This window comes from Canis aureus, chromosome 13 (genome assembly GCF_053574225.1).
Source record: "Canis aureus isolate CA01 chromosome 13, VMU_Caureus_v.1.0, whole genome shotgun sequence".
Taxonomy (NCBI): domain Eukaryota; kingdom Metazoa; phylum Chordata; class Mammalia; order Carnivora; family Canidae; genus Canis; species Canis aureus.
In genome coordinates, this window is record NC_135623.1 from 34,119,528 (window position 1) to 34,145,511 (window position 25,984).

A 25,984-nucleotide genomic window follows, 5' to 3' on the forward strand; every position below is an offset into this window, starting at 1 on the left:
TTTTTTTTTTTTTTTTAAGGAAGAATCACATTCTCTTTGGAAGACCCAGGTTTTGAATATTCACAAGTACACAACTACTTCAAAGACATAACTACTTAAAAATCGTTTGGATGTCATGCTATACCAAATAAGTCATTTTTAAAATGGAAATAAATTATTTTCACTCTGTAATTCTTTTTGTAAAGACTACATATGAAGATATGGATAATATACTCACATATAAAATGTATATTATATATTCATGTATTTACATATAATTTTGAAATTATAAATAGTGTAGCATATACTCCTATATACATAATTATGCGTATATATAAAAACTGCTATAATCACTGTCAATGAAACAAGTAGATTAGTGAGAAGGTACTCTTCTTCCTCACTATTTAATACTAATCCTTCCTGAATTTTGTCTTGTTGACTTTACTAAACCATCCCCAAAGAGGATACAAGACATTCTTAGCAATCTTTCCCTCCTATAATATTGTTCTTTCCCATCATTCCGTCCAGTCTTCTTTTCTTTACAACCTTTTGGCATTACGTGACCTCTCTTATAACCACTTTTTGAGCAAAATTCAAAATTTAGATCTTCAGCTAGGACTCCTTTTGGAGCCTATTTCCAATTTTTGAATAGAGACTATTATCTCTAGGCAGATTTCCTGCGGATCACACAAACACAATGAATTTAAAATATCAGGATGACTTTCCATTCCATCTTACTCCTCCTTAGAGTCTCATTTTTGGTAGGTCTAGGTTTCTAATTGCCTAGTCAAATCATCTCAGACGTTATTTATTTGCCTCCTACTCCCCCAAAGTCAGAAATATTCCAGGTTCTGTCTCGAGTCTTCCATTCTCATCTGCCACAATTTCTCCCCATTCTCAACTACCATTATCAGAGTTCAGGTTCATGCTTCCTGGTACTGATGGTTTTTCCTACCTTTATGTTGTTCATTATTTAGTTCTTACGTATCAGATCCTGAACGGGAAGCAAGAAGCTAGCTTTGGAAGTTCTGGTGCTAAGTGAGAAGATCCACACTAGATGTCAGGATGCGTTTTCAGGTGGGAGGTGGGAGGTAGGGGTGGGGGCCTGGGGGTGGGGGTGGAGGTGGGGGTGGGGCTTTTCCATCAGGTCGGGTTTGTAGGGAAAAACGTAACAACAGGACTCAGCTGTGCCGCAGGGCAGAAATCAGGAAAGCTACCTGCAAATGGTCTGGGTGGGTCATCACAGTGATAAAACAATGCCAGGTGATGAAGTGCGTTAACAAAAGCCCAGCCTGCCCTGCACAGCGCTCAACCAGGGGGTCCCATCCCGCAGGACTTCCCTTGCCCCCCAGACCCCAAGCTTCATGCGGTGAAGCCAAATCCAGTTGGTCTGTTTCAGTCCTGCTCTCTGCAAAAACGGGGAAAGGGGAACCTAATGGCTCTTAAAAACTATTTTGTTTATTTTTCAAGTTCTGGAATTAGCTGCACTGAGATTTGTACTTGCATTTCTGGAGGAAGGGTTCTTGGAAGACAGCAGAGCAGCCCTGGGCAGGTGGAGGAGGCAGAGAGTATTTGAGTAATTCTTTTGGATAAGCACTATGATATCTTCACCCTGTACTTCTTCCCAGCCCTGAGATAAAATACCCAAAGCTTGTTGGTTTTGTAATAATAAAGTAGTTTTACATAAAAAACAAAAACAAAAACAAAACCCAAAACTTTTGTTACAGGAAATAAAACAGTACTTGCATCCACTAGGTTGGGAGTCCCATTGGTTCAGGTATGGTCTCCCTTTGCTGCCTCCCTACAAGCTGTGTGTGCTGGAGTCATGGCAATCAGTGGGACTTGGAAGAGGAGCCCCAGGTCCAGCGGAGAACCCACCACAGGCCTGAACCATCCTTCTTGACTATATGAAAGACGTCTTGTTTGAGAACCCTAAAGTTTATACAGGTTGTGACTGTGCCCCCCAGTCACCCAACTGGAAGAAACACCCTGCAAATTTGCCACCACAATGAAGCTTAGATTGGTTGAGGCAGGAGATTTGGCAATTCCTGCAATAACTGGAGGAAAAAATATGACACTGAGCAGCTTCATTCAGAGTTTCAACATGGCGCCTCAGGGATCTAAGAGCTGTCACTTCCCAGTGGCCTCCCTCTCTCTGACCTTTAATGAAGTTGAAGTGCTTACGCCTAATGTTTTGTTTGTAAACAGTTCTGCATCTTTTAAAATGCAAAGCAAGTGATTACAATGAAAGAGTATTGATCAACTAACTTTGAAATTCTACAAGACTGACTATCTCTGGATTTTGGATACATAGCAGTGTGTGTGGTTGTACGGACACAACTTCATAGAAATGGGCTACATCCTTCCTCATAGATACAACCCTGAAATTACTATAACCACATTGAATGCAAGTGGAAGAAATGACCATCTTCCAGACAGTCCAGAAAATAATAGCTAAAAAATAGATTTCCTTGGAGGTTAGGCAGATGGAAAAAAAAAAAAAAAAAAGGATTAAGCCAGGCTTCATGATAACACTTTCTGGAATGGGGTTCAGGATCTTTGATGAAGCTGCCATCTACAGATCAACTAAATGCAAGAGAGCCAGTCAAGCAAAACAATACCTTTTTTATAAACAAATGTTCATACAGTTTATTGGAACTTTTCATTCTACAAGTCTGGTAACATCAAAGTTTTATCACAGGGTTGAAGTCACCTATCTCTAGCAATTTTAGACTAGGAGGATTTTTGAATATCCCGTTTGAAACACAGGAAGATGACCTCGTATTGCCAGAATTGGGACTCGCTTGGCAAAACCTCTGGTTGAGGCTAGCCCCAAGCTATGGAAACTAAAACTGTGAGCAAATGGGATAGATCCAGCAGAACTTTGCAATCACCTACACCACCATGAGCATCCCTGTGCCTGAAGATACCTCCTGGGGAAATGCAGCGGATCTCCATGAAAGCTCTGTTGGACTCTCCTTTCAAATCCAACATTGAGGGGAATCAGGCCTGCATTAGAGGTGAAGCTGAGTGCTGTCAACTGAAAGCCAATCTGCATGTTAGTTCTGGAATCCCTACCCTTGTTTAGAAAAATGTAGGGATTGAACTATTTAGAAGTATGTAAGGCTAAGAAATGTGAGACACTATTTCATTTCTCAAAGGCTTAACAATAAATTGTCTAATACGTGAACATACTTTCCTACATAATTCCTTTCCTCCTTAGGCTCTGTAATTGTGTGCATCAGTTTAAGATACTGTTCTCTACATTTGCCTCACATTTTAATCTCTATCAACTTGCTCTCTTTTATTATCAATTCCCACTTTTTGAAATTTAATTTTAGATCACCAAAAATGTTACTTTCTAGCTGAAGACTTTTCTAAACCCCATTTTAGTCGAAAATTGGTTTTTACTTTTTTGAACTTTTACCATCTTATCTATACTTCTATTAATTTACTTAATACTTTCTACTTCTTGATATTGTTTTTATATGTCTTATTTACCTTTAGATCCTGAGCTTCTTATATGTAGAATATTTTTTAAAAATTTCTTATCATGGGGGCACCTGGGTGGTTCAGTTGGTTAAGCATCCGACTCTTGATCTCAGCTCAGATCTGGATCTTAAGGTTGTGAGTTCACACCCCACATTTGGCTCCACGCTGGGCGTGGAACCTACATAAAAAAACAGAACAAACAAACAAAATCATATCACTTTAGTACTTGGAGAAGTGTTGTTGTTTTGCTTTTTTTTATTTTTAAGAACAAACAACTACTGTTCTGTTTGTGTGTGTTGCATTGCAGAAATCTTGAACTTGAGGCTATGAGAAAATTACTAGCCCATGAATATTTGTATTTCTTTCCCACACCACTCTTAAATCTTGTGTAAGAGCTTCCCTGCCATGATCCAGACCTACGATGTAATCTCTAGGTATTTTGTTGCAAAATGCAAAACTTACCTTTGTCTATTATCAAAGTACCATAGACTCTTCTGTGTTCATTTTATAATTTCAGGGAAAAATGAGGATAATGCCACTAGTCAGTTTTAGTATTTGGTGGATTGAAATCTTTCATAACTGAGATAAATCAAGATCTCTTATAATATTTAAGAAATGCAGCAGCAGCAGCAAAAAAGAAATAATAATAATAACAATGTTGACACTTCAAAGCACTTGGGTGCTTTGAAGAACACCAGCAAAACAGAGTAATTAGCTTGTGCCAGGAGAGTCTGAGACAGACGTAATCTGATCTAATATCAGAATTCATGTATGGCACAAAGTTTTAGAAGCCATATAATTTTGGGACAGATATTATTTGGCTCTGTGGAACCATCTGCTTATCTTTATTACCTCATACATATGTACATATATGTATAGAAATAAAGACTATGTCATGGTAACACAATAAATATTTGTTTCAAATTATTGCTCATGGACACGGATAAAATATTAGTTGCACAAGCACTTCCATTATTTTTCTTCTTGGGAAGACACTGTGGAAATTTGCATGCTAGTTTTGATCAGTTCAGAAAAAATGGTCATTTATTAAAGAATTGATCCTGATGTGAAGTGACAAGTGAATTATTATACCACAGAGCTGTTTGCTTAGAGTGCATATGCTCGTGCATGTTACCACAAATTCTTCATGTTTCTAGAATGTTACTTGGACGATATGCAACAAACAACCAAATGTTAATGAGCTCAGTTCTCTCTCTGGCTCTATAGGGTGAAATCATACGTCCCGAGTGCAAACTAATCCACAGCTGTGTAGGATATTGGGAGAAAGGGAAGCCATATCCCTGCCATTAATGTAGGGATATCGGTTCTCTACATTCATCTGATTGAATGTGGCTACATTAATCTACCCCAAGGCACTAAGCTTCAGTTTACATTTTAATTAATAGTCTGTTTTTAAATCAAAAAATGCAAAAGTAAAATTATATTCTCTAAGTCATATGGGCTTGAGCCAATACTAAACCCCACATCAGGGAAAATCATGAAAGGAGTCTTGCCATCAACTGTTTATCTGTCTGACTTGTGCCATTATATGTATCTGACTTGCTTGGCTTGCCTTTTTTAATGCTTGCTCAATTTGTTTTTCTACTTTGTGGAAGGCTGCATACACCCTCAGGGCAGTATTCAATACTTTCTGATGAAAAGAAAGAATGCTGCTGACATAGCAAAGGCTTCAGGAAGTCAAAAAATGAGAAAAGTTTTACAAAACATTATTATCTTTACATTTTGTACGTATGGCTCAGATATTAATGGAACAAATGTAATTGTTTTTTAATGTAAGATTTTTTTGCAATCTCACATTGTATAGTCCACTTATAGCTATAGGTGGTAGCTAAATAGAAAATTATAAAGTCTAGATTATTCCTTAGGGTTTACAATAGTGACCAGCAAGATTGATTTTCTGGTTTATTTTAAGCAGAAAGAAACACAGATAGAAAATGTGTAGCACTGACAAGCAGGAGGTTTCCTGTCACTGACCATTAAAATAGTAAAACTTGAGATGAGGATTGGGAAGAAAGAACAATCTTTTTCAACATGAAGCTGAGACCAGAAGTATTCTGTATTTACCAACTTCTTTTTTTTAGGCTATCATTCTCTTACAGACTTCGAGTTTCTTTCCAATGAGCTAAATGAAAAAGGCGAGCTGGAGTCAAACAATAATAGACAGCACTGAACTAAGCACTTTAGCGAGAATACAGGAGATAGTGCTTGGGCAAATTATGGGCATGCAAGTTGTTTCGAGTTGTGGTGGGGAAGAAAGTGACAGTGACAATGACGATAACTGACTCATTTAGAGGACTGTAAAATAAGTCCTCCACAAAACTCATGAGGTAGAGGGGTGCCTGGGTGGCTCAGTTGGTTGAGTGTCTGACTCTTGGTTTCTGCTGGAGTCATGACTGCGGGGTCATCAGATTGAGCCCTGTGTTGGGCTCCATGCTCACAGGAAGTCTGCTGGAGGTTCTCTCTCTCCTCCCTCTGCCCTCCCACCCCCTATATCAAATAAATAAATCTTTAAGTAAAAAACCTTATGAGGTAGATAAAAATACATTTTGTGATTATTCTCACATTACAAATAAGGACACTAAAGATCAGATAAAGTCATGTGCTCAGGGACAGTATATAGCAAGTATGCTACATAGGTATGATAAATGACAGTTTTTCAAACCTCTGACTTTTTATGCATTAGAGCCTACTCAAACAGTTTGTCAGGAAGACCTAAAAATTAGGTGCTAAATTTGGAGTAAAGAAATGATATTAAAACATGTTAATAATCATATTTCTATCATTAATATGAGAAGATATTACACAAGATGATTTTTCCTCCAAAGGATCATGCAAGCATTTATGCATAATCATTAGAATAGTATAAAAGTCTGCAATACGTTGTTTTGATAAAATTGCCACAGTTTTGGATAGTAATGGATCAGGTAAACAGTAATTTGAATCCAGTAATGCCAAATCTCAGTTTAAGTAGATAAATATGGTATATGCATAAATATATCTTACTATTTGAATAATATGCTCAGTACTGTTTTCCTCTTTCACTAAGAATTGTTTTAAGTTTGTTATTAAATTCTAAAATAAAAATGAATGAGTCTGTTTAGAAAATTCATTACCATTTATTTATCCTTTCATTCAAGCATATATAGAGTTCACACTATGTACCAGGTATCTGTGCTAGGCACGATGCCTGCAATTTCATATCTAGACTAACTAGAACAGGAAAAAAAAACATACTGAGGAAGTAAAATAAAAGCACATATCGTGTTTAGAAATACCTTCCAAATCAAGAGGTTTTAGAAATACCATTAGGTGATTGCTTAGTTTGTGTCGTCCTAGATGTTAAATATCCCTTTTGATCTTTCAATGTTTACTGAAGTTTTACTATCGTGAAATTATACTAGAGAGAAAAGATTAATAAGTTCATTTTCTTGCACTACTATTTAATGCAAGGTAAATGGAAAATAAATCACATCCGTAATAAGTTAGAATATTACTTTAGAAATGTGCATATATATAGAAACACAAAATAAAGAAAGAAGGAAGTTGCCCAGTTTGCTTGGAAGTTGATGTCTTGAGGAAATGTTCCATAGGGGAGATGGTGGCGGATGGAGTGGATAAGGGTGGGAAAGAAAGCAGCATGTAGAGTATAGCGTTTCTGTTTTCTGAAGTTGGTATTTTTTCTCTTTTCTTACAATCTTACAATCATCTAAGCAGACACAGTACACATTAATAAACTACCAAGATCTTGAAAAATGAAATAAACAGACTGGTTTCAGACTTCTCGTCCATAATAATTTTATTCAAAAGGAAGATAATGAGAAAATATCTTGGGACTTTATGTCTCAAGGCAAATGCTCTTGTCCCATAACTGCAAGTCACAAAAGCTCTCTTTATTTTCCAGGGACAAAATAAAATATTTTATTCTGATATATTAAGTCTTGAGAAATAAAACTCAAGTATTATTTCTCTTTAGAAATACTTACAGATATCCAGTAAGTCATTTAGAGATGAATTAAGAACCAAGAATGGAGAGACATGGTGAGAAAGGGCTACATAAGTACAAGTTTTTAGTTTTGATTCTGAACCTAGGAAACCAGTAAAAATTAGCTGTTCTCATGTTGATTTTGAATCTGAACAGTGAAGCTGGACTTTGTATTAAATACTACAGAGTTCAGGGTACCTGGATGTTCAGTTGGTTGAGTGTCCGACCCTTGGTTTTAGCTTAGGTCATGATTTCATGGGTCCTGGGATTGGATTCCTGTGTCAGGCTCCTTGCTCATGGGGAGTCTGCTTAGAGATTCTCTCCCTCTTCCCCTCCCCCCTACTCTCGCCCATGTATGTGGTTTCTCTCAAATAAATAAATAAATCTTAAAAAAATTAAAAAAGCAAATCCTCCTCAACTGCCTCCAAAAACTTAATAAAGGCTGACTTCCCTTTGTGTCTTCAGACTTGTCTGTGGTTTACCATCATTTGTGCTGAATTGCAATTCTTCCTTTTCCAAATAAAATCAAAATAAAAAAATAAATAAATACTGCAAAGTTCAGTTCTCCTTCATACCTTTGAATTTTAAAGAATCAAGAAATGTATTAATAGAACTGTATCCAACGGTCAATTAGAATACATTACTCCTTGTTTATAGGCACTCGAAATGGTAACTGAATTTCTTCCATTCACAAAGTAGGCATGCTTATGATGGCTATAATATTTATATAGTTTGGGTTTACAAGCATAATTGCCAACAAATTTTGGTTTTGGTGTATTCCTACCAGAGCAGTAGAGTTGAGTTACTTACAAGTTACTTTTATGTCAAGAAATTTGAGAAATGAATTTTTTTCTATATCTTTAAAATTCTTCTTGAGTGAAAATGTCCAACATAATTTGTCAATAAATCACCTCCACATATTTTCTTTTATCTAAGACCTATAAGTGTTCTTATATGTTTACTACTCTTAAATACATGTAAAATTTTAACTGCAAAAATGCATAGAGAAAAAAGATTAAAGAGCTACAATGACATTAATATTGGTTGTATGTTTCATACAAATATGGATTGTTGTTACTTCTTTATACTCGTCTATATTTCTTAATTCTCAGTAATAGACACATAGCATATTTAAAACAACATATTTTTTTAAAAAGCAACTAAAATTCTACCTACAATGTATTTTTAAAATTATACAAAAAAGTGTGAACCAAAAATACTAGAAGGTATTAGTCTAAAGGTAAAATATGTGTTCTGAGCTAAGGAATATTTCAATTCCTTCTCTTTTTATATTTTGCAAAATTAATGCTCACATGTTAATTTTATAGAAGATACAGTTTTCATTTCTAAAAGGAGTCATAATTGTACTTCAAAGGGACAACTGAGGCCATAAAATTCTACATCATAGAGCTAGACAGATACATAATTTCAGGCTGACCAGAAGTGCTAATTCAGGCATAACAAGGCAAATATCATTTACTATCTTATAACCTGCCCTTGGTGAAATTGAAACAGTCATTTCCATAGTTAAATGCTCAAATGGAAAGCCTGGAAGTATCTGTGGCATAGGGATTCTTACAGCAATGGTGTAATTGACATTTTAAAAAATGTATTTCAAAGTGTTAATTCCGTTCACTCACTTTGTTATCAGAAATCTTAAAAAAATTCTAATATATCAGCTTATTTTTTCTTCAGTTCCTGGATTTGTAAGGTTAAGATTAAACCTAGTATTAGTAACAGTTGTAGAATAACATCAGTTCATTTGGTTTACTCTCAGATGGAAACAGAATCAAAATTTTATCTTTTCCCCATGGCTACAGATTTCTTAAAAGAGATCATCAAGTGATTTTAAAAAATGAATAAATAAATTCAAATCTAGATTCATTACCAGTTCCTTAAACATTATTTTTATACCAACCTTTCAAGTCTCTCTTCCTTTTCATTGTCCCCTGGTAGGAATTACTTTATTGATTAGGAAGCTATGGACTGAGTGCATAATGAAAATCTATAATGAAAAACTCATTTGAGAAAGAAATTAATAATTTCAACAGGGAAATCCAATTTTCCTATGTTCATTCTTGTAATCTATTTTGCATTATTTCCCATGTGTACCCCAAATAACACCAACTCATGGCATTGTGCAGATAATCGTTTAAAATGAAAGAATTACATAAAATATGTTTCTTCAAGGCTAACCTCCAGCTCTTTTATAGTAAAATAATTATATTTCTGTATTCAATAGCTAAAATGTTATTAGAAAATTAAAAGTTTTGCAAATATATTCATTGTTGAGAAATTCATAGAATAATATCTTCATACATTGTTTCATAAATTCTATAATTTATTGAGGAAAATGGGCTATTAACTATGAAAAAGCACTAAAAAATCTACATTTTAGGGAAATATATGATAGGTACTATGCTACATGACTTTCTGCATGCACTGTCGTGTGAAATCCCCCTAGGACTTCAAAAACTAGATACTATGATATCCATTTTTTAAACAAGAAAAAAGAGGTTTTAGGGTATGTTTAACAAACCTGTCCAGGGTGGCATAATAGTTGAGATTCAAACCAAAGACATATCTATATCTATATCTATATCTATGTCTATGTCTATGTCTATGTCTATGTCTATGTCTATGTCTATGTCTGTCTATATCATCTATGTCTATATCTATAACTATATCATCTATCTATATATAGATATATATCAATATATATATCTATATATATATGTCACCTGCCAAACTAATATAGTGAAAGTAGAATGATAAATTAGGAGAAATATTGCTTATAGTACTATAGATACATTCTGTGGTTGTGATAGCATGTATATATCCTGAAATCTCATGTTTTTGCTAATATAAACATAAAAAGCGAATGTTACAATAAACAAAGTGTCCAAGTACTATTCATAAGGTGTGAGATAGAAAGAGAAGCTATATTGCTTTCATAGTTTAATTACACAAGTAATACAAGAATGTATAAAAATAGAAGCAGTGACTATCCCCTCCCCCAAATACCAAAGTTCCTACTAGAAATAACCAGACCCCCTCATAATTTAATTTCCCAGGGCGCTTTTCTACACATACACAGACACAGCACACACACATCTGCTTAAAATAACACAAATTTACTGAACCACATTATGTGTATAGCTTTGTGTCTTTTTGTTTCCTAACATATGTTGGAAATCTTTCCATGTCAGTATGAATACTATATTATTTAAAATAGTTCTATATTATTTAAAATTGCTGAATCATATAATTGAACTTTTATTTGACCCTCTTCTCACACATACATCTGTAAGTTGTTTCCAAATATTCTCTATTACAAAATATGCTACAGTGATACAGTGAGAATTCTTGTAACCCATTGTGCATAATTTTTGGATATAATCCTATAAATGAAGTTGCTGGGTTAAAGGGTAGCTACATTTATGATACATACTGCCAACTCTCTTTAACCTTGTAATACAGCCCTGTGTATTAAATGTAACACTATTAGAACTGGTTCTGTGTTTCTTGTCAGCATTTCAAATAGATCTTCCCGCCTCCCAATAAATTTAAGCAGATCTGAGAGATTGTTGTTGACAGCTTAGTTAAATAAGCTTTCTTAGCTCTTACAATCTGTGTGTTTATAATTCTTCCAGAGCCAGGGACATTACTAAAAAGGGTTCTTTCCAATTAAAGTAACAACAATGCATTTGTGTATGGGTGCCATTTACTGAGTAGAAGGAGATCTCCAGAGAAAACATGCATATTTCAGTCTGCATTGCATTTGGTTTCTTAAAATCATTATTAACCAGTTCTCAGTATATTATAAATAAATATGTCCATCTTCTTAAAAATAGGAAAAAAAACCCAGAGCTATAATGACTATTATTAGGAGACTCTCAGGAAATGGAAGATTTTTAACTTTGAAACTAAGCCCCACCTCATAAGCAAACTGAACATATAGCATCGTAAACAGGAAGCGAAGGGGCTGTGAAAGACCATTAGGAAGCATTTTCATAGGTATTTTTATGACTATTGACTATTCTGATAACTAAGCATTAAAAGCAGACTTCTCCTGTCTTCCATATATCCTCAAAAACCATGACTAGTGGGATCCCTGGGTGGCTCAGCGGTTTGGCACCTGCCTTCAGCCCAGGGCATGATACTGGAGTCCTGGGATCGAATCCCACATCAGGCTCCCTGCATGGAGCCTGCCTCTCCCTCTGCCTCTCTCTCTTTCTCTCTCTCTCTCTCTCTCTCCCCTCCCTGTGTGTCTTTCATGAATAAATAAATCTTTAAAAGCAAAACAAAGCCATGGCTAGTGACTAAGTTCAAATACCCTAGCAAGAAGCATTATTTAATGATATTTAGACCATTTTGGGTATTTTTCAGTAATTTTATTAGATTTTTATTTTGAAAATTATAATTTAAAAAATCAGTAGTTTCTAATTTATATGCCATTGGCTACTCTAATTTTGAATTAATTATTTAGATCAAATCATATATTATACTCTATTTCTTGTCAAGAATTTTTGGATGTTTATCCATAAAATTCATCTGAAAAACATTAATTGAGAATACAGTCTTTACAGACAACACATTTTAACTGTTCTCTATCCAGTTGAGAATGCTGACCCAGTAATAAAATATTCTGTTTAATGAGAAATTATCTGTTTCAACAATTAGTCAAACACTTGGAATTTATGTGAATACATGTAACACTGAAACTGTGTTAAACATAACCGTATTTTATAATTCATAAAATAGTTTAGAATCTTTCTTTGCTTCATGGCCATCCATAAAGTTTTTACTGTCATTTTCCAGAGATTTGACTAATGTTAAACTTCCCTTCACTTTGCTAAACTTATCTTTGAAAGAACAGTTTTAGACTTCCTGTGCTTATTCATTTTTCCTAGGACAATACTGCATATGTGCAATAATGATTCATCAACGTAAAATATATATAGTTAGTAATGGTTTATAATCAGTATAATATTTGATTTTATAGGTTCTTCATTGACTTAAGATACCTAAAATTTCCAGCCTTTAAAAGCAAGTGTATCGGGATGTCTGGGTGGCTCAAGCAGTTGAGCATCTGCCTTTGTTTGGCCCAGGGTGTAATCTTGGAGCTCCAGGATCGAGTCCCACATCAGGCTTCCTGCATGGAGCCTGCTTCTCCCTCTGCCTGTGTCTCTGCCTCTCCCTCTCTATGTGTCTCTCATGAATAAATAAATAAAATCTTTAAAAAAAAGCAAGTGTATTTAGTCCAGAATCATCAAACATGTGTTGTTAAAACTCTTCCATCAATTGCTGTCTCTAAAGAATATCTTACATCCTTCAGATCCCTCTGTCACACTCATCTGCAGTCTTTCCTTAAAACAAATCTGACCATGTCATTCTCAAGCATGAGATATTCCATAATTCCATTTGCTGATGGTACAAAGTTCAAATTCTTTTGCATGTCATCAAAAGAATTTCTCCTGTCACCTTCTTTTGTCTTAATAGTTGACAGTATTCCACGCCAACACCGTGTTCTGTGTTTGCTCAATACTCCCCACTCCTCCCCTCCAGTAGCTCAAATGTTGTTGCTTCTTTGAAACATTGCCTGATTTTCCCTCTTCTAAACAGAAGTGATCAGTCCTTTATTTGGGTCCCTTTGTGTAACTTTTCTATCGTATCAGCTTTAACCCTCTATTGTGATTCTTTCTCTTTTTATAAAGATTTTACTTATTTATTCATGAGAGACACACAGAGAGGGAGAGAGGCAGAGACATAGGCAGAGGGAGAAGCAGGTTCCATGCAGGGAGCCCAATGGGGGGACTTGATCCAAGGACCTGGGGATCACTTCGTGAGCAGGCCACTGTGCCACCCAGTCATCCCTGTGATTCATTCATTCATTCTTTCTTTCTTTTGGCTATTTCTTTACACAATTTTCACCCCAATAAACTATGGGTTCATTGAAGGCAAAATATATACTTTATTTAGGAAAATGTATACCTCAGAGATGTTCCCCAACATTTTTGAGTAGATTTTTAATTGACGAATTTGCCATTTGAGAACACAGACAAAAGCATCTCTTTAATCAAAATTTAAGAAACCTTTAGTGGGGCTTCAAAGAAAATGTTCTGAATTATAAGAAGCTATTTTGCTAATTTGTTTGCTTTGTTGTATGCAAAAGTGTGGGTGGGAATTTGAGTCTGAGCAGAGTTTCTGGGGGTTGGGAACAGGACGATTGCATTAAAACAAAAAGCTCTGGTGAAGGAAATAAGAGGGAAAGAGCCATATTATAGGTAAGAAATGACCTCAGATTTCTCATTACACATCGTCATCTATATTTTCACTCAACATGTAGTTGCTGCAAACTTTCACTTTCGTAATTTTGATCAAACTGGAGTACCAAAAACTGTGTTTTCGGTTTTGTAATTATCGTCTGCAGCATTTAACATAGTCAGAGTCAGATGATTAGCCCTTTAAAAGACTGAACTAATTAAAGATAACACGTAGTGAAAAACCTGATCTTTTTTAATGGACAATGGTACAAACGCTGAAAGCTGATAATCTCCAAATTACATACCACCAGCATATTGAGCTTTTACTAAGTGCTGGCTCAATGTTAAGAATTTTATGTGCTATAATTCATCTGATTTGTGAAATAGGCACCGTTAATATCTTTGTCATTTCACACATGTGGAAACAAGTTCATTTCTTATAAGATACACACTCTGGAAATGATGCAGAGAGGGAACTCGAAGACAGCTGATTTCAGAATCCAGGATCTTAACCACAACACATACTTCCTTCTCTGAATTTGGGGGTGAAAGGAGTTTCCTGGTTAATTTCAGCCTAGCATGGCATATAACAAAAGTATTATTATGTATGCTTTTGAGACTGGAGATTAATCTGGAACAGAAAAAAATGAAATTTAAAATGAAAAAAATAAGTTAGTCCTTAAATCTGCAGACATTGTGAAATCACTCTAAGTAGAATCTTGATGATAGGTTAGTAATGGAGCAACCATTTTACTTGAGCCTATGCCTTTTGAAACTAAAGAGCAAGAACGGGAAAACAAGGGAAATAAGGTCTATTAGTTATGGAAGATTATTTTTATTGGAATAACTAGACATTTCAATAAGAAGTTTGTCAACACATGGGGAGATGGGTCAATTGGATAAAAGTCAAAGTTCCAGTGCAAATTACATAATTTTTTCACTTTAAAAAAAAAATTGCAAAACCAATATGAATAATCCACAGCTTCAGCTTCAGTATATGACTTTGTTCTGTATTAATAGATGTTTTTGTGAAGAGGTGTCTACTGTATGGTATAAGTACTTTAAAATCATTGTTTTTGTGTGATTTAATTTGAAAATGTCCATTGTTATAATTAAAAAGGTCTCTAAAAGTAAGATCTGTTTACATGATATGCTCACTTATTTTCAATACAAACTTTAGTATCAAAATTGCATTTCTAGAAGAAATCTTTGGGATCAGTTGAGCATTTTTTATTCAGATTGGATTACGTGAAGAATTATAATTTGTTTTTGGGGTATCCATTTCCTTGTGTGTTATATAGCATTCATTTTTAAAATTCTTCATTTATTAATTTGTCACTTTTTTGTGCCTACTGTGTATCTGGATAAAGCATGAGGATGCAAATATCAATATAATATTTCCCACTAACAAGCTTAGAGTCTCTTAATGGACAGTCTTTAAAATTCTGATTATCAACTTATGTTCTGCTTAATAATATCTTAGCAGAGTTATTCTTAGAAAAGAAGAACAATACTGCTCTTACCCAAGGGAAGCTTTTACCTCAGCAAGTTAGATAAACCACTCAAGGTTGGTTACTTGCATCTGAGAGGCGATGTAGTCAGAGAACAGTAAAGATGGGGAGCAGAAGGGAATTTCTTTACTACAATCTTACTGCAAGTTAGTCATGGAGTTCCAGATATTCGTTTCTTCAAAATATACATGAGTTATTTTCCATAACAAGATTGTTAAGCCCATGTTCAGTATACCCTAGCATTTTGCTGGGGGTTAGAGCAAATTTATTTCTGCTCTACTACAGCATACCACCAGAGAAACTGATTTCCGGACCCCATCATCTCTACGTGGATGTACAGACATCTATAGTTTGGCATGTTCTAAATCAAATTCGTTTCCTGCTCCTTTTCTCAATGCTGCCCACGTGTCGTGTGTTCTTGGGTCTATTTTTCTTATTTCAGCTAATGACAAGACAATGCCTGAGGTAAAAATCTCAGCATCATTCCTAACTCTTCCTGTTGTCCTCACTTATGACGCATACCATCCCACACGAAGGATGTAATCAGTTTCTGTCAATTCTATCTCAGGAATGTCTCTGACTTTTTTTTGTTTGTTTGTTTTGTTTTTCTTTTCTGACTCATTTCCTCCCTCAAGGGAATGTAAACTCTATAGAGCAAGGGTTTGATCTGTTTTGTTCGTTGCAGTATCCTTTGTTTCTGGAAGAGATCCTGGCACATAGTAAGCTTTCAACAAATGTTTGTGAAAGGAACAAATGAATACTTATTTCCAAAATAACCTAACAACAATAAATATTTTTGGAGGGTCATTATTTGCCAGGCACAGAGGTATGTCCTTTGTGAAATTTCATATTTTATTTTTGAAATTACTCCAGAATAGATTGGCACAACAGGATGATTGGACTCAGAAGCCCTTGTTTGTAGCTACAGGGTTTTACTTAATTGCCCTGCCCAAACCACTCATTCCTACAGCTCATCTTCCATACTGTTATTAGCATTATTTTTCTAAAGATTTATTACAATTCTGTTTACCTATTTGAAAACTTTCAATGACATAGCTTCTTGTCATTCTGTGTTGGGTATATTACAACTTGGCTATAGCCTACATTTCCACTCTATTTGTCAGGGTTCCATTCCAAGAACCAATCTGAGAGTTAAAGGGTCTACTTGCTTCCCAAATTATGCCATTCACTTTATCACATATACCTTTGTTATTATTGTTTACATTGCCTGCGATTACTTTCTCTTTGCTTTCTTGATTAACCTCTATTTATCCTTCAAACACAACTCCAAATCTCCTCCTGCATCTACTTGAAAGAGATAATTTGGGAGCCAGATACATCTACATTTGCATTCTGGATTTTCCACTGATGGCTGTGTAATTTTAGGCAAAGTCTTAATCTTCAGGTTTCCAGCCCTATCAGGCCTTGTCATAGTTGAAGGCAAATGTCAATGTCAGGTCAAAAGAGACAGAGTTAAAAAGTAGGGTGAGTCTTGGGAAAGAAAAGAGTACCCCAAGTCAGTGTGTAGTCAATTCAGAGTGTGGGGGTGGATCTGCTATCACATGAGAGTTATATGAAATGTGGCTGATACAATGATTTTAGTACGCTTCGTGTTTTTTTTTTAATTTTTTTAAAATTTTTATTTATTTATGATAGTCACACACAGAGAGAGAGAGAGTGAGAGAGGCAGAAACACAGGCAGAGGGAGAAGCAGGCTCCATGCACCGGGAGCCCGACGTGGGATTCAATCCCGGGTCTCCAGGATCACGCCCTGGGCCAAAGGCAGGCACCAAACCACTGCGCCACCCAGGGATCCCACGCTTTGTAAATAGTCTATTTAAAAACAGACAAACTGCTATTTAACTACTTGCACAGAGATCTGGACTGGTAAAACTAGTGGAGTCTTTTACTATGTGAGAACACAAAATTTCCTTTCTGCTTCTGTGGCAATCACATTTTCCGTTTTACTCAAGATGCTGAGGACCAAGAAAAAAGGGGAAGGGAGAGCTTGCTGAAATATTTCTTGAAGATTATTAATTAATTTATTGTTTCTTTGGATTCATTTTCTTCAGAGAGGAAGGAGCCACTTATCTAATTTAAAACTATTGCCCATGATATCAGCAGTAATACTTATTTACACCTAATAGGGAACTTTATAAAGTAGCTGTATTGCAATCTGATTCTGGCTCAGAGTTTTCCTTTTATTCATTGATGAATGTGTGTAACTCTCATTAACATCAAAAAGAACTGTGAATGCCTAATGATTACAGCATAGAACATGTCTAGGGGTTAATTTTAATTGCATATAACTGTATTTGGATGAACAGTTTAGAAACAATCATTTAACAAAAATAACCACACTTTTTTTTTTTTAAGATTCTACTTATTTATTTATTCATGAGGGACACAGAGAGAGAGAGAGAGAGAGAGAGAGAAAGAAAGAGAGAGAGAGAGAGGCAGAGACACAGGCAGAGGAAGAAGCAGGCTCCATGCAGGAAGCCTGATGTGGGACTAGATCCTGGGACTACAGGATCATGCCCTGAACCTAAGGCAGATACTTAACTATTGAGCCACCCAGACGTCCCTAGGTTTGTACATTTTGAAATCCAGGACTAATTAGTGAGAAGAAAAAACGTGTATGAACCATTTGTATGATATTTATGTATTGTGGCCCGGATATTTGTGTCTCCCTCAAACTTATATAGTGAAAATCTAATGCCCAAATTGATAATATGAGGATAATATGAGGATTTTGGGGAAGTGATTAGGTAATGAAACTGGGGTCCTCATGAATGGGATTGGAGCCTTTATGAAAGATACCCGCAGAGACCTGGCTCGTTCCTTCCACCATGGAAGGATATGAGCTGAAGTTTGAAACCCTGAAAAAGATCCTCATCTGCCCATGCTGGCACTGTGACCTTGGACTTCCAGCCTCTGGAACTGTGAGAAATAAATGTCTGTTATTTATGAGCTTTCCAGTCTGTTTATTTTGTTGTTACACAATGGGCTAAGACATGTGTCTGTAGATTGACACAGAGGTTGAAATCAGTATGATTGTGGAATACAAAAGATGACAGTCTATGGCAGAGATCTTTACTTGGCTATGTGTTTACATGCTGAGGCTCGTGATATGTGTTGACATTTGTGGATTTGACTACCTCTACAAATTGTACTACATAGATAAAGTGCATTAAATGGAAAAGTTTGCTGGTATCAATGACCAAAAAACACTTGTTGAGAAATCTACTATGCACAAAGCGTTGGGTTGTTTATTTTTTAAAAAAAGTTGAAAAGAAAAGACTAAAAATTGATACATATTTCTGTGTTGTTTTCTAATAGAATACTAGCTACATTATAATCTGGGAGAAAATGCTTATCATTTACTTGGGTCAAAGCATACTTTATTTTTTATTAAATTATGAAAAAATGACACTAAAAATCAAACTGATAATCAGCATATTCCAGCTACAAAGAAATGTGAAGATTATTACTCCAACCATAAGTTTATGCAAAAGAAAAAATCAATACTAGAGAGTCCAAGTGACTAATTTAACTTATTATTGATTGGACAAAGACTAGACTGATGTTTGCTGTCAATATAACACATTGGAAAGGATTCAAATGTCCTTAGAGTCTAAAATCATGGTGTTTCATGTTAGCCATTAAATTCAAAGTCACCAACTAAGGCATAAGACATGGATAATCCAAAATGGGACAAGCAGACCTTCCATGCCACACTTAAGATTGATACTCTAGCATTTGATTCACCATAGTCAACGGTTCTCCCTATGCTATAAACAATTGTGCTTTTTCTATTGAGGTCCGAAAGTAATGTTTTGGGTTAAGGCATCATGCATGAAATACATGCATTCTAAACTCTAGAATCACACCTGTTTGGCAAGATGTTCATACATACAAACTAATAATAACTGAGGGAATAGTGACTTACATCTCCCATTTCATTCTCAGGTTCACAGTGGGGTAGTCCGAGTGAAACGGTAAGCAAGAATGACTACATGAAATGTATATAAATAGTTATTTCTGTTTCTCTCCCATTTTTTTCTCTCTGCTTTTTGCTAACCTTTTACAGTTTTATTTATTTGAGTTAAATCTGCTTAGGTGTTCCTGAACTTTAATGCATAAGAGCAAAAGACTGAATACATTTTTAAAGAGTAAGACTAGATTATGAATATGTATGAATATCAATATTCATACATTAATATCAATATATATGAACCTCAATCAAAGCAACATATCAATTGAAACAAGACCAAAAACCAAGAGCTTCATGGCAATATCTGCAATGCTCAGATGATGTAGGTTTCACAACAATAGCCAATTAAGGGAGAATCTAGGTTCCAACAGAATTGACTCAGTCTATGCAATATGAGAAAAAACATTTAGATAAATATCTAGATTTATTTTTAAATTAGAGTGTACAGTAATAATGAGCTTTCATTTCCACATGACAACAATGGGCTAGACCTAATAATTGCTAATTCCATTTAGATGGGAAAGGTTCTCCAGTTTCACGCAATCTCCCCTCTCCCCATTTTGTTAATATTTTAATACTGAACTGAATCACTCATTTATATTATCTCTATGATTTTAGACAGCTAAGTATGCAGCATCTGATCCAGGAACGGAGTTCAAGTTGAAAAAACATCTGGTATTTTTATCTATAATGGTATGGTTATCTTTGAGGTGGAGAAAGATATAGTATACACACTTTAAGCATTTTCCATCTCGTTAGAAAAAAGCAATAATCAGATATGTCTTTCTTGGTTTAATGTCATTAGATCTTTACTCATCTAACCTCTTATTTTGTATTTTGATAACCAGAGAAAAATATTCTGATTTCTATATTTGCCTATAAGGAAGAAATGTGCTCAAATTTTGGTATTTTGATTACTTCTGATCTCTGCAAAAGTGAATTTTTGATGGCATACTCATGGTATGGTTAATATTACTTAGCTATAGCAAGAGATTTTGCTGATTATGCATCTATATATACATAGATTAAGAAATTATTATAAATTAATAAATAAGTGAAGTCCTTAATTTCAGTGTATTATATATTTTATTTAGTATGAATCCATCTGTTAGGTTTCTTATGTCTGAGATACTGGTTGTACCTAATCATTTGCAGGGTAAAGCCAAAAACACCAGTGAATTTTAGGTTGCAGCACTATTACTTTTAAATATGTCCTTACAGGGATCCCTGGGTGGCGCAGCGGTTTGGCGCCTGCCTTTGGCCCAGGGCGCGATCCTGGAGACCCGGGATCGAATCCCACGTCGGGCTTCCGGTGCATGGAGCCTGCTTCTCTCTCTGCCTGTGTCTCTGCCCGCCCCCCACCTCTCTCTCTCTGACTATCATGAATAAATAAATAAAATCTTAAAAAATAAATAAATAAATAAATAAATATGTCCTTACAGATTTCTGTAGGTTATGTGACAGAGTTAAATCAATTGAAAGTTAGGCAATGATTACTTTTACCTTATGCTTTTGTTGGGAATCTAGGATGCTATGGTTGACAGGCTGACAAAATGGCACAAATTTTTCACCCTCCCTTGTACCCCCTCTGTAATATGAATTTGTAATGACTCCCATTAGGAGGTAGAATCTGTTTCCCACACAAGAATGCCAGTTGGCTTCTTCATACATTTTGGCCAAAGAAATGCTCTAGAATTGATGGTGTAGAATTCTAAGCTTAGAACTCAATAGGCCCTCCATGCTTCAATTCTCCCTCCTGGAATCTTTATTGCCACAGTACAGGCCCACCCTGGCTTGCTAAAGGTGCAGAGGCCACACTGAACAGGTCACCTTTTTTATATCTGTGACATTTCTCCATAATGAGAATACAAGTTATACTTCAAGTAAAAATCACTATTTTTTGTCCCTTATGACATATTTCCTCTAGCATATTGTGTAGTTATAAAGTCTTGAAATCTATACAACCAGGGACATGCTTTCATCATTTTTAGTAATACTGAGTTATTCTGTGCCTTATTATTTTATACTTGCAAGATAGGTTTACTCCTTTTCCAATATACATGCAAAAATATTGATCAACATTGATTGATTTAACCTGTAAGCAAATATTTTCTTCCTGATTTTATACAAAGCAATAATTTCTATGGAACATGGAAACAATGACCCTGAGAATTTTAACTAAGAGAGCATCCATAAGGTTTTTTCTAATTTAGTTTGAGGTTGAAGGTTGAAGAATCCCACTGGAGTTGTGATAATGATGCACTAGGAAAGGTGAAGTTGCTCATAAATTTTATTATACTAAGATCAAAATTAAGATATTTTGAACTGACAATGTCTCACTACTCTAATATTGAGTGTAAAATAAAATCAAAAGCAAAAAGATGACTACTCAGCTCCTAAGGTGTCCATATTTATCAGAAATAACAGTTAATATGGGATTACATATCTGCTGTGATGAAAGAATTATGAAGGGCTCAATTTTTCTGTGGGCTGATATTTCATACTACAGCGCATGGCAATTCACTAAAATCCAAATCTGCTTAAGGTGTTCCTGAACTTGGGAGGAAGTTCACATGAAGCTGACTAATCCCACTGTATTTGAATAGCATAGCTTCTTCTGCTTTGTACTTTGTTATGAACTTTTTGGCTTAACCATAGGAAGCTGAAGTAGTGGAAATCCAGAAAGCACAAGTGTAATTAAGGAGCTCTACCCCTCAATTTATCAAAAGGAAAAATGAACGACATATACTACAAATATTTGGGAAAACACAAATTACTATAAATTCTAATTTTTACTGGACAGTATTTTAAAAACAAAAATTGAAAACTAAAAAGCTTATGAAAATGAACTCAGTACTGATGGATTGAAATTCCCTCCCTCAAAAGACAGCCTGTTATAAACTGAATGTTTTAATAACAGCATTTTCACATCTTTTCTGAAAGAAACAAACAAGAAAATAGCATGTGGTTATAGTTTAAAGTAAAAAAAGGATCTTATTTTAAAAAAACACATAAACATCATAATGTTATTTTCTACAAATAAATCTGCCTGATTTAAATCAGTATGAAAGGGCCAGTCCCCCAAGGTAGTAAGCAGAAATTTTTGAAATGTTTACATCAGAAAGTGTCACCAACAGTTGCTTTAAACACACATCTTTCATGTGAATAAGAGAAGAAAAGACTTGTTTACATGGACTGCCATTTTTAGCTCTATTTCCAACTACCATATGGGTAACTTCATTAGAGAGTCAGAATGGGCATCTTATGAATTGTCCACTTGGTGAAACAGTTAGCATTAATGATAATTACAAGAATCTCAAAGGCTATAAAATTATATTGTGTGTTTGAGGAATCTAAAAGATTAGAAGAGGGACACAAATTATGCTTTTTTATTTTCTACAAAGGCAGAATCAAACAAAAACCATACTCATTTTCTCTGCTGACAGGGCTTAATAATTTAGCAAGATTAATGTGATGAAGTCCTTGCTTCAGAAAAGAGAAAGAAATAACAGAAGCATATCGGAATTATGTAAGGGAAAGGTTGAAAACAAGGTAGGAAATTAGTTTGAATCAAAGTTTTAGCAGGTTTTTTTTCTGCTAAATATCACATTTACACTCTGCAGAGTGTAAACAATTAAATATTAGCATCTTTATAAAACCACAACACTTAATTTTCTGCTTCAAGCCAGTATATAGGATCTCTACAGTCAGAGAAAACTTCTGATGAAAAGATAATTAAAATAAAATTACATATAAACACATATGTATATACTTCTTAAGAATCTTTGATCTAACATGAAAAAGTATATATCTGCAGAGACTAATATAAAGATTGAATCAGAAACCCTGACAAGTAAGTAATTTCCAAAGCCAGCTTTCAATATGAAAACTTCCAGCAATTCTTAGAAACCTTGAGCTTCCCTTTGGACTGCTTCATGAGGAGCAAAGTAGAAAGCATAATCAAAACCCTTCTCCCCATAAAATGAGAAATAAAACTCATAAAGAAAGTGATTCTGAAAGGAAATCTTGTCCTTACTGCTGTCTGAAAAGGAAAGAAAAAGAATTCATAACAAGTTAGTCCTCATCATAGATCTGACATGTGAATCCATGCTATTTGTTGGATTAAAAGCCAAAAGCAGAGCATTTAGCTTAAAGGTGGCCCTGGGTTGAGAGCCTCCTTGCCCCCTGCCGGAGATTGATAAAAGCCAATACTTTAAGAACAGAATTCCAAATCTAGCCTTAAAGAATTCCCATGGACAATATTCCACATGTGTGAGATCATACTCAAAAACAAAAACACCTAAGTAAAATAGGATTTCATATGTGAAAACAAGCAGGCACAACAGGAGTACAATCAGAATCACAAAATTAGAGGTTTGGCTGGAACATTAGAAAAGGAAAGAAGAGACAATTAAATCTGTAAAACACTCTAATGGAATTTATTAACACAAAGGTTATAAAAATTAAAAGTATAAAAAGAGATTAATTTAAAATGAGTCACAAACGCAGGTTAATGCAATGAATCGGATACAGATTTAAAGAAGTGGCATTGAGAAACTATGAAATGATTTGAAAAACAAGGGACATAAAGGATAGAGAAAAAAGGAAGAGGCTCCATTAAAGGAGATAATGACTGAGTAGTTCCAGAATTGCTGAAAAACATCTATCCCCAGATTCATGAAGGCCAAGAAATCTAAAGTGTGATATAAATAAAATGTACTAGGGTGCCTGAGTGGCTCAGTTGGTTAAGTGTCAGACTTGGGCTCAGGTCATGATCTCAGGGTCCTGGTATCATGCCCTGAATTGGGATCCCCACTCAGTGGGAAGTCTGCTTGACCTTCTGCCCCTCCGTCCCCTCACTCCTGCTCTCTCTCTTTTTCTTTCTTTCTTTCTTTCTTTCTTTCTTTCTTTCTTTCTTTCTTTCTTTCTTTCTTTCTTTCTTTCTTTCTTTCTTTCTTTCTTTCTTTCTTTCTTTCTTTCTTTCTTTCTTTCTTCTTTCTTTCTTTCTTTTCTTCTTTCTCTTTCTTTCTTTCTTTCTTTCTTTCTTTCTTTCTTTCTTTCTTCTTTCTCTTTCTTTCTTTCTTTCTTTCTTTCTTTCTTTCTTTCTTTCTTTCTTCTTTTTTCTTCTTTCTTTCTTTCTTTCTTTCTTTCTTTCTTTCTTTCTTTCTTTTCTTTCTTTCTTTCTTTCTTTCTTTCTTTCTTTCTTTCTTTCTCTTTCTTTTTTCTTTCTTTCTTTCTTTCTTTCTTATAAATAAATAAATAAAATGTGTTTTAAAAATACCCTGTTCCTAGACACATCATAACTAGCCTCAGAGACCACCAAAGATCAAGAGAAGATTTTAAAAGCAGCCAAGGTAAAATAGCAAATTACACACACAGTATAGCAATGAAGCAGACAGTTGACTTTCCATTAATAAATAGAATCCAGAAAAAAATGGAATAAAGTCTTAAATGGTGTCAGAAAAATTACTGACAATCTAGATTCACAGTCCAGGGATATTAATTTTCTAGAATGAGAACAAAATACAAATACTTTCAGTCAAAAAAAAAAAAAGAAAATAAATAGCATCCACTAAAGGAAAATTTAAAGAACATTCTTCAAGCAGAGAGAGAAGATGGAAGTTCTGTTAAGAAGGAATGGTGAAAAGTAAGCTATTAGTATGTGAGTAAATCTGACATAATATTAGTTTATAATACAATAATAATAATTCCAACTTTAGAATAATAGAGCAGAAATATGTTCAACACTAACACAAAAATATGAATGGCTCACGAGAATTAAAATATTCTAATATACTTGTATGTTGGGAGGGAGTTAAAGATACTAACATGCCTGTGTGTGTGCATGCATGTGTGTATGCACACTCTGGAAGATATCTTAGTTATATTAGTGTATTTTAATTTTGTTCTATGATCTGGTTTTTCTTCTAGCATCAATATATTTTCAAGTTTAAATCAAAACATCACGTTAATGCTTTGATAAATTCAGAAATTTCCAATAATCACTCTCTAGACTTTGCAGTGAAAGTAGCAGTACTGAAAAAAACAGAAATTGCTTACATAAAATTAATGAACAAATATCTTCAATTTGGGCATGACTAGCTACCCCAAAACAATTTGATTTTATGAAATACCTTTGATAATATATAAACAATTTGTATTTCCTCTGAATTCTACTGTGAATGACAGATAGCCAATCTCACCTTAAGAAAGAAGCTGTCATAATCTGTCCTGTACAGAAAATGCTGATACACTGGAAAAAAGAAAGTCCTGTATTACTAATACAATCTTCTAGTTTATTATTATTAAAAGTAAAATAAAAAATATTCTAGACAATTTGTTATTTCCCATGCAGTTGCATTATGTTCATAGTCAAATGTTTGAAGCATATATTATATAATATAAAGGTGTATATATATATATATATATATATACACACACACACATATATATATATATATGTCTTTTAACATTACCATTGATTTTTTTGTGGCAGTAAATAATTTAGGTATATTTTATAGTATTCCATTTCAGCACAGGATTATTTGCCTTTTGGAAGTAACTTCAGTCCATATTACTTAGCTTTGCTTCACCTATGAATGCATAGACTAGTTTGTTACAAAGGTCTATTTCTAATTTTTCCATCATATATAAAGGTTGACAACATTCAAAAGATTCTGTCTGCTACTAAATTATAAACTCACTGGCTGGACCACAGTTTGCTACTGCAAGTTGGCCA

The 25,984-nt window shown here is 34.6% G+C and overlaps 1 protein-coding gene across 15 annotated transcripts in view; it reads right to left on the reverse strand.

Annotated features, from left to right (window-relative positions):
• The window catches only part of MGAT4C (MGAT4 family member C), a 719,810-nt gene that overhangs the window by 27,051 nt on the left and 666,775 nt on the right, over window positions 1-25,984 (reverse strand). For 4 of the 15 annotated variants that reach the window (XM_077845711.1, XM_077845714.1, XM_077845710.1 and 1 more), the window contains 3 exons: window positions 25,449-25,498; window positions 3,481-3,649; window positions 1,484-1,609 (listed from right to left, as the gene is read on the reverse strand). The exons of 3 other annotated variants lie outside the window; for them this stretch is intronic. Coding sequence is in view for 2 of the 12 variants with exons in the window: in XM_077845709.1 (XP_077701835.1) it covers window positions 935-949 (15 nt within the window). In the remaining 10 variants the exon portion in view is untranslated. Of the gene's footprint in view, window positions 1-934; window positions 1,089-1,483; window positions 1,610-3,480; window positions 3,650-25,448; window positions 25,499-25,984 lie in introns of those variants that run through there. 8 more of the 15 variants (XM_077845717.1, XM_077845716.1, XM_077845718.1 and 5 more) reach the window with 4 other exon arrangements.